General features: G+C 44.2%; 1 protein-coding gene across 6 annotated transcripts in view; it reads left to right on the top strand.

Moving 5' to 3' along the window:
* ZFHX3 (zinc finger homeobox 3) overlaps window positions 1–7967 on the top strand; it is a 345739-nt gene extending 337772 nt beyond the window's left edge. For all 6 annotated transcript variants that reach the window (XM_065567681.1, XM_065567684.1, XM_065567683.1 and 3 more), the window contains one exon: window positions 1943–7967. In XM_065567681.1, coding sequence (XP_065423753.1) covers window positions 1943–3504 — 1562 coding nt within the window. In that variant the 3' untranslated portion in view covers window positions 3505–7967. The remainder of the gene's footprint in view (window positions 1–1942) is intronic.
* The last annotated feature ends 2143 nt before the right edge of the window (window positions 7968–10110 follow it).

Below are 10110 nucleotides of genomic sequence, written 5' to 3' on the forward strand. Positions count from 1 at the left end.
AGCCCCATAGCCCAAGCCCCAGAAGCCTAAGTGAACTGGCATGGGCCAGCCGCAGGTTTTTCTTTGCTGTGTAGACAGACCCCTAGTGTTTGTTTTCAGTGGTGCCCACGGTGTACTAGGCACCGTACGGAGACAGAAGAGGGCATAGTCCCTGCCCCAAAGAGTTTAGGCTGAGATTTTGCAAGCTGCTTACTGGGAATGGGCCATCGAAAGGCCAGGTGCCTTTGAAGATCTCGGCCTCTGAAAAGAGCTGCTGGGGAAGGGAAAGGTCATTGTGGTAATTGGACACAGCCTAGCATTACGTGTGATAAAGCTTGGCTTTTAGAAACAGAGACTCTCCCAGTTTGCCACTGAACACTGGCTCCTTCTCAGGGTGGGAGCAGAGAATGTTTGCTGCTTTTGCCTTCCTGAAGTTTAGAGTTTTTCCAGCCCTTACAATTTGCAGTGCACAATATTCCTCACTCAGCTAGCTGATCTGGGATTGGATTGTCTGACTGCCTAAGGAAGATGTTGGCTAGTGAAAGAGTTGTGGATTGTTGTCTCTTGCCCTTCTCTTTACTTGTCCCTTTTGTTATTGACGATGGTTTCCCAGCTGTTCCCTTTTCCCCCCATCACCAGCTTTTTCACTTGCTTTTCCAGTCCTGTGGCTGGACACAACAAACATCATATCACTTTATAAACAAAACAGATTAGTTACAATGCAAGTGCTTATTCTTTTCTGCTGTTCTCCCTGGCCTCGCCAATATTCCCCTGGCTGCTCTCTCTCCGACCCCTTGGACGCCCTCCAGCAGTTCCTAAATAATGGATTGTGGCAGACATTCATCTGTCCTGGCCAAATAAGGGACATTCCAAGCATCTCTAGTATGAAGGGGATTCTGTACTTCATATCCATGTAACATTTCCTAGGAAAGCAGACACTCATCAGCATTCTGCAACCATTAAGAGAGTGATTTTGCCAAACTAAGAAAAGAGGGTGGGGGAGGGAGAGTCTTCAGGTGGTTGGACACTTGTGTTAGGGGAAGATCTGCTTTCCTCAAGGAGGACAGTGGGAGTCAGTGAACTGGCAAAGAAAACAAGAAAAGGAGGGCTCCTCTTTTGCACCTGTTCTAACCGGTTCTTTTGCTTTTCCCCTCCCCTCTTGCGCTGCACCACTCCTTTCCTTCCCTGTTTGCCCCTCCTCCATTCTCTTCTTTCCTGCTATTTGTCATTTAAAAATATTTTTAGGCTAAAACTTATTTTCATTAGTGGAAAAATGATTGCAGCACCTTCGCATCCCATCCCCCCTGAATCAGTGCTGCTGTTGGCCTGTGGCATTCTGCCAAGTCAGCACTGCCCCCCTGCCTCCGTGCCTGACAGGACTCTGCTTGTAGCCAGAACAGGTCAGGACAGTCGGGCCCCTTGCTGTGGGAATGGGATGGGAAGCTGATCTCTGGTGCCAGGCATTAGGCAGCTAAATATGGTGAGTCAAACAGCCCTGTCACCAAAACTAGGTAGGGAAACTGAACGGATTAACTCATTACTCCTAGGTGTTTATCTGGCCTGTATAGTTTGAGCTCCTGACAGTCTTTACTATCTGTATGAACAGCGCCTCTAGGAGGCAGGGCAGTGCTATTATCCCCATTGTGCAGAGAGGGAACTGAGGCACAGAGAGAGGCCAAGGGACCTTGCCCAAGGTCCCAAAGGGAGTCTGGCTGAGCAGGGAACTGAACCCGGGTCTCTGGAGTCCCAGGCTAGCGCCCTGACCTCACATTTCTAAAGCACGTTGTAGGTTAAAAGTGTCACTTACAGAGCTGCTCCCCTGCAGCCTGGCTCATGGCTGAGCAGCTGGCGTCTGGTGACGCTGCCGGGATGCAGCCTGGGGCGGGCCTGTCAGCCAGAACCTGGTAGGGCTCGTCGACCTGCATGGTGCTGAGTGATTTTATTGTTGCTTCCCCCCCTTTAGCTTTAACTTCTCCAAAACCCAACCTGATGGGTCTGCCCAGCACAAGCGTCCCTTCACCTGGCCTTCCCACGTCTGGATTACCAAATAAACAGCCCTCCGCCTCGCTGAGCTCCCCAACGCCAGCCCAGCCGACCGCGGCCCTGGCCCCGCAGCAGCCGCAGCAGCAGCGCAAGGAGAAGGACAGTGAGAAGCTGAAAGAGAAGGAGAAGGCGCCCAAAGGGAAAGGGGATTCCCTGCCGGGGCCCAAGAAGGAGAAAGGAGAGGCGCCCGCGGTGACCCTTTCCGCCCCCCTACCCACCATGGAGTATGCGGTGGAGCCTGCCCAGCTCCAGGCACTGCAGGCTGCCTTGAATTCAGACCCAACAGCCTTGCTTACAAGCCAATTCCTTCCCTACTTCGTCCCGGGCTTTTCACCCTATTACGCCCCTCAGATTCCCGGGGCCTTGCAGAGCGGGTACCTGCAGCCCATGTACGGCATGGAAGGCCTGTTCCCTTACAGCCCTGCTCTGTCCCAGGCTCTGCTAGGCCTGTCCCCCAGCTCCTTGCTGCAGCAGTACCAGCAATATCAGCAGAGTCTGCAGGAGGCGTTGCAGCAGCAGCAGCAGCAGCAGCAGCAGCAGCAGAGGCAAGTGCAGCAGCAGCAGCAGAAAGTGCAGCAGCAGCAACAGCCCAAAGGAAGCCAAACCCCAGTCCCCCTGGGGGCTGCTACCCCAGACAAAGACCCTGCCAAAGAATCCCCCAAACAAGAAGAGCAGAAAAATGCACCCCGTGAGGTGTCCCCCCTCCTGCCCAAACCCCAAGAAGAGCCCGAAGCAGAAAGCAAAAGTGCGGACTCCCTGTGTGACCCCTTCATTGTTCCAAAGGTGCAGTACAAGCTGGTGTGCCGCAAGTGCCAGGCGGGCTTCAGCGACCAGGAGGCGGCCAGCAACCACCTGAAGTCCCTCTGCTTCTTCGGCCAGTCTGTGGTGAATCTGCAAGAGATGGTGCTTCATGTGCCCACTGGCAGCAGCGGCAAGGGCAGCAGCTCGTACCAGTGTGTGGCGTGCGAGAGCACAGTGTGTGGGGACGAAGCCCTGAGTCAGCATCTCGAGTCAGCCCCTCACAAACACCGAACAATCACAAGAGCAGCAAGAAACGCCAAAGAGCACCCCAGTCTATTACCTCACTCTGCCTGCCTCCCCGATCCTAGCACCGCATCTACCTCGCAGTCTGCCGCTCACTCAAACGACAGCCCCCAACCCCCTCTGTCCTCCTCTTCCTCTTCAGCTTCCCCCCACGCCTCCAGAAAGTCTTGGCCTCAAGTGGTCTCCCGGGCTCCACTTGGGAAGCCGCCTCCTCCTTCTTTCCCTCCTCTCTCCTCATCTTCAACGGTTACCTCAAGTTCATGCAGCACCTCAGGGGTTCAGCCCTCGATGCCAACAGACGACTATTCGGAGGAGTCTGACACGGATCTTAGCCAAAAGTCAGATGGACCGGCTAGCCCGGGGGAGGGGCCTAAAGACCCCAGCTGCCCGAAGGACAGTGGTCTAACTAGTGTAGGAATGGACACCTTCAGATTGTAAGCTTTGAAGATGAACAATACAAAAATGAATTTAAATAAAAAAATTAATAACAAACCAATTTCAAAAATAGACTAACTGCAATTCCAAAGCTTCTAACCAAAAAAAGAAAAAGAAAAAAAGAAAAAGTGTGGGTTGTTTTCCCATATAACAATGCCGGTGGGTTTTACATTTTTTTCTTTTAATTAAAAAAAAAAAAAAAAACACCTCTTACATTTGTCCTTTTGAAGGTCCTGTTGGTCTGGGAGACAAAAGTCCATACTGCCTCCTTAATGTCTTTGGAGCTTAAACCCCTTGTATATTGCCCTCAATAACGCCCCCACATTGATAGCACAGCAGAGGCCGGCATGCACTGTATGGGAAAGCAGCCCACCGTGCTACAGTTTAAATTTCTTGCTATCTTAGCATTCAGATACCAATGGCTTGCTAAAAGAAAAAAGAAATGTAATGTCTTTTTATTCTCAGGTCAATCGCTCACACTTTGTTCTGTTTTCAGAATCATTGTTTATATATATATATATATGTGTGTGTGTGTGTGTATATATATATATATATATATATATATATATAAATGTTTTTGTTTGTTTTTGGGGGGTTTTGTTTTGTTTTTTGTTCCAGAAAATAATTTTGTTTTGTTGGGTTTTGGGGAGGGTTGTTTTGGGCTGGGCGAGGGGGGGAGTTGTTTTTTGTTTTTTAATTTAAAATGGGCAGAAAGTATTCAAGAGAAACAATGTGAACTGCTTTAGCTTTCTGGGGATTTTAAGGGTAGCTTTTCTGATGAAGCCAATTTCAAGGGGAAAAGTTAAGCACTCCCACTTTTCAGAAAAAAAAAAACACAAAGAGTGTTGAGGACTTGGAGCTTAAAAATAAGTTTTAAAACAACTGACTTTCTGTATTTATGATAGATATGACCATTTTTGGTGTTGAGTAGATTGTTGCATTGGAAATGAACTGAAGCAGTATGGTAGATTTAAAAGAAAAAACCCTTTTGTGTACATTTAGCTTTTGTATGGTCCAGCTGACGGCTTCTCATTTGATGTTGTCTTGTTCATTCCTAGCCAGATAGATTGCAATCCATTGACTCACCTAAGCTTTTCTCCCCTTTGTACCTTTATTCCCCTTTCACCCATCCTGTAATCTTCCACTTATGGTCGCTGCCTTCATTTCTTAGAGGGTGGTTGCATAATTATTTTATAAAAACTAAAGAAAGAAGTTCAAAGGGTTTGGGGGGTCAGTAGGATCCCTTGCAGAATATTTTTTATTTGGGGTTTGAAACTTTTTAAGACCTATACATACAATTTACCTATGTCTGTTACCCTTGTGCACTTATCTCTTATTTTTCATTTTCCTTTTTTCTCTTCCTTTCCTCATTTGTAAATGCTTCAAAGATTCTGTTCCTAAACTATAAGCATTTGTTTGTTTGTGTAATTAGGCTGCACTCTGTTCCTTCTTTTAAAATAACTTTTGTTACATTTTTTCTCAAAAAAAAAAAAATTCATGCTTTAAATAAAATCCAAAGACACACCCTTTCACCACTGGTGCAGAATGAGCAAAAAGGTTTCTTTTTACTTGAGAATTTGTTTCTGATTTAAACAAACAAAACTAAGTTTAAATAAAGAAAAGAATAAAAAAGTACCCAGGTTGTTATCTGTGCTTCTTCTGCAAGCAGAGAGGCAACTCTTTATGAAAATTCAACATACCAAAACACAAGTTTTTACTTCAAAGTTGTGTTAGGCAGTCTGAGTGGTGAGCGACCCAGAGGTGCAGCCCGCAAAGAATCAGATAGTAATGTACAGACAGCAAAACAAAAATATCCCGTATGTGAGGCACTTGTGTTTATGTTAATCTCTTTATTCCTGTTTGTGGAAAACAAACAAATACATACACACACACACACACACACACACACACTCTTATGGTCTGGACTTTGAAAGAAAAACTTTGTGCTGCTAAAATGTAGATTTTGGAGACAGATACTTGCTGTTTCACTTCCCTAGCCAAACATCAACAGAAACAATCTCCCTTCCTCCCCACCCCTTGAAAGTGTGAAATCATTCGCCCTGCCATCCTCCTTATATTTCAAAAGGGAACTTCGAAGACTGTGAATGCAGATTCCATTGTTCACCTTCTGGCTTCTTTCCCCAGTGTTGAAGCCACTCATCAACTTTTCAAGAGACTGGAGCATTCCGAGATATGAAACACGGATTTCATTTTTTAGCCGGGACTCTTATTTTTATGAATTTTTGGTTTTAGTTTAATGAAAGACTAGATCTTGAAATGTTGTACATATTTCTAACTAGGCTGATGCACAGTGCAAATTCCTTTTTTAATTGTTTTTTAAGTAGACAATACTAAAGAGAGTACCATCTAATATTCATACGAGTATCCAGTTGTAGCATAAGGTGTCAAAAACGAAAACAAGTACACAAAGCGTTTGCTGTTTTAACAAACTGTTTTCTTTTAACAAAAGTTCTTGTATTTCTCCCTGTGTTTGAGATGAACATTTTTTAAATTCTAAAGTTGTACAGTTTTTTGTTTTCCATTATTTTATCTTGTTTGTAATTCTATGAAATATATATATATATATATATTTTTTGCCATTTAACTGTTGTATGTTACTCTGTCTGTATCATATAGAAATATTTTGTTTTGGTTTTGGTTCTCTGTGTGATACAAGTTAGCAATTTAACACTACCTTTATCTGTCAAATTCTGCTAGGTATCTTTTGAAATCTTTTCTTTTGGTTTTTATTATGTCGTTTGGTCATAGTGCAATTTCTCTCTCCTTCTTCTCCCTCTTCCTTCCCACCCACTAAAAGGTATTTTAAACTCATTTCCTTATATTTTTTTCTAAATATTTCTAGATACTCTTTCAGTCTGAGATTGCCTCATCCTTTTGAAGTGCCATGCAGCAGCGGCTGCAGGGCCTCCTCGCTCTCTCCAGCCCAGGCTGAGCTCCTGTGCTCTCAGAAGTGAAATTGATGGGCATCAGAAGGGTTAGGTTGCCAAAGTCTGACTCCTGCTGCAGAATTTCCACAGAGGTTGAAGGTGTTCTGTGGACTCCTCAGTTGTAAAACTGCTTCAATCGCAGATTAAATGAGTGATGGTTTCAACCAAGTCCTTGGAGGATAATTTTCCCCATCAGATCACTATTCTCCCCCCACCTCCATGTCTTTTAACACACTGTGGTACAGTTAGCAGTCGCTGCTCAGGAGAGGCCCAGAACTAGAATACCAGGTGTGGTGCCAGTCAGGGTTGAGATGCATACGGGCTGTGTTGGGAAACTTGTATGGTGCCTGTCTGCTCACACCAAGCCAATCTGTAGCCAGCACTGTTAGTCTCTCACTCTCATGAGCACTAAAATTTATGCCAGTAATTCAATATCTGTCTATACTTCTGCCCTTCAGACTGGCCTTCACTTGCGAATTTGCACCTCTCTGCTCCTTGAGAGGCTGTGGGAAGGGGACCATTTTCAAAGCCTTTTTAAACATTTCCCCATAATGTACATTTTTCTATTTCAAATAGAAAACCCCACAAAGTGGCCTGGTGCTGGACACCAAGCCCAAAGGGAGCTCTGAGACCCGAGTAGCTGGTACTACTCAGTTCGCTTAGAACAGCACCAACTAGAACCTTAGAGCTGGGGTCTCCTCCCTTCTGCTTTTCCTAGAAAAGGGGGGAGATGGAAAACCCCCACAAGGAAAAGATTTTAAACACAGCACAGAGCCGGTTACTGTTTATTTTTAAATTAAAAGCTTTTTAAAGAGGCGAAGATGGCCAAATTTCACACACAAAGGCGCCCTTTCACCACTGGTGCAGAATGAGCAAAAAGGTTTCTACACCGTAAGGCGTGTTTAGAGAGCCAACCTGCACCCATGCAGCAGGCAAGGCAGGAAGATGCAGACAACAGAGAGGCATTAACACAAGCCAGCATCCTTGATGTTTGTGAAAATATATTTTGCATTTTTTTAAATAAATTAACTAAATTAAAACATTTGAAATAGAAGCAGACATTTGGTTGGTTGGTTTGTTGGCTGAGATACTGCCCACTGTGAAACACAAAGCTTTGACTATTTTTTCGTTTATTTTGGGGGGGCAAGTTTGAGTAGGACAAAGCGTAAATGAGGTGAAGAGGTATATGAACAGCCTTTGCAATGTACAAATAATAGAGCAAGTGAAACCAAAAATGATGTTCTTGGTGTTTTTCTATAATGTAGTCTTGTTAGCTTTTTTGTTACTGTAACAATGCTGATCTCGAACTGTACCAAAATACATGGAGACTAACAGAAACAGAAACCACATGGAACTTTCAAAACTTTAAAAAAATTTGTCACAAAAACTTTGTTGTCATAGTTAAGTTGATTGTAGATGGTAATTGAATATACTCCTTTGAAAATATTTCATCAAGTATGTTTCCTGCTCATTGTGATACATTAAAAAAAATGAGCAAAAGCTCTTGTCTCCGATGTCCCCAGGTGTGTGAAGGTTTTGTGTGTGTGCATGCAAGTGTGCTCGCTGGTAGGACTGTGTGTGCACACACTTGTGCATTCATCTGTGTGCATGAAATTAGATGTTCATGGAGATACTTGTAGGCACATGCCCCTTGTGCACTCACAAGTGTGTGTGTGTGCGTGCACACATGCATAGTCATTTGCTCTCACAAGCATGTGGGTGTTGTGTGCCCATGGGCACTGTTTGCATTAGTATGAGAGTGCATGGGCTGGTGCTTTGAATCAGTTTTTCTCAGCATGGAGTCCAAATGTTTAATTGGAAGTAATGAGCCAAGTAGCACCATTCATATTACAGCTTTGGGATGTGTTGTGTATGAAAAGGGCATTGTACAAGTTGAATTTTACCAAATGACTGTGTAAGAAATCTGGGCACATTACTGTAATTAACGGATAGAAAGATAAAGCTTGATGCCTTACGAGATAAGGTCAACTTCACATCTGTACATTAGAAATGAGCCAGTCAGCATGTGTTTTCTTCTGCTGATTATACCAGAAGCAAAGGAAGGTAAGAACGGTAAGTAGTTGATTCACTGCGCTTTCCTTTGAGAACAGAACCCCTCGCTCTCTCTAGAGCAGAGGCTGAAATGGGAGCAAAACTTGGTAAACTGCTGAGTGCCCCTTGCAGTGGGAAAGCCTTGAAATTAATTAATAAGGACCACATGCAAAAGAGAGCCCAAGGGTCTCCCATTCATCTCTAATTTATAACTACAGGAATAAATAATTTTTAAAAAGCCATTGTAGGTAAGATCTGAAGGCTGTTTAGCATGATTGTGTCCTTGGACGGTCTGCAGACTTCTCTGTAGTAAGGGGCATCCTACCCTTCTGGGGCAGGTGGGAGCTTCTCGCTCCTGAGTATCACAGTCAGTGAGGGGAGGCAGGAAACGACAAGAGTCTCAGCTTGAGAGGAGACATGTTTTCTTTCATTAATAAGGTTAGAACGTTGACTAGCCAGAAAGCTCAGGGAAGGGGGGCACTTTTGGTTTGGGGTGTTTTATTTTAATTCCTGATCTAGGCTCCTCAAATATGTGGGATGATTTTTTTCAAAAGTGCTGAGCACCCAGCAGGTGCCAGTGACCCAGTGTGTCTGGAATTGGCTCTCACTTATTTTTGAAAATCTCGTCCTTATTGCTGAATGGATGTACAAAGCCATCCAGGAAGTGGCACCTGTCTAGAATCTTGCAAGCTACAGATTGTACTGCTTTGCATCCACAAAAGTAAGAATGACTGGGCTTGAATGCATACTACAGCCAATCACTCATATTTAGTTTACAACACTTGAAAAAAAAGGGGCATGGCTGCTTTTTATGATGCTGTTAGTTTTCTGGCTCTTGAAGGTTTGTGTTACAACTCAACATTATTTACATGTTTTTTCTAACTTAATTTCCCCTTTAAGGAACATTTGAAAAAAGCAAGATATTTTCTGGGATACAAAGAAGTGCTCATACGTCTGCCAAGACAGCACACGTTTCCAGTAACTGTGGAGGTAGGAATGCTTCAGGGGGAAAAAAGCTTACCACGCCATGCACCTGCTCGACAGAAGTCAATTCAGTTAACTGAGGGCATGCATACTTGTTAGTTGTAAATTTGTAAAAACCATAATTAAAGCTATTTTTTTCCATGGGAAAAGTGACATTTTTCATGTTCCAAAGTGGCAAATGTCCCAGGGCAACAGTAAATTTCAGAAATGCGTTTTAATGGTTAACACCAGACAAAGCTTTAGATGCCTTTCAGTACAAGTCTGAAGACAGAAACTAAATCCCTACTTATGTTTTAGTATGCTGTAGTTTTGTTCTGAAAAGGGTCAAGAAGCAAAGGGATGCAGAATTGAGTTAGCCGGTGCATTGGGAGGCACATCACCCGACGGGAATGCTACCACCAAGCTGAAAATTGCTGTGTTTTAGTTTGCATTGTTTATGTGCCCAATACCTGTTCTCCATGGAGCAGACTGCAGCAAAACCCAGCTTTGTCCTCTTCTGAATATGGCACAAAGCTGCTAGGGGACAGTGACGTGTCATTTTCCTTTTTACCTTCAACTGGACTAGCACCAGGTGTGCACACCAGCATGAGGTACATGCAATCTATTGCTTTGATAGTGCAGTGAG

Source organism: Chrysemys picta, chromosome 14 (assembly GCF_011386835.1).
Source record: "Chrysemys picta bellii isolate R12L10 chromosome 14, ASM1138683v2, whole genome shotgun sequence".
Classification (NCBI taxonomy): Eukaryota; Metazoa; Chordata; order Testudines; family Emydidae; genus Chrysemys; species Chrysemys picta.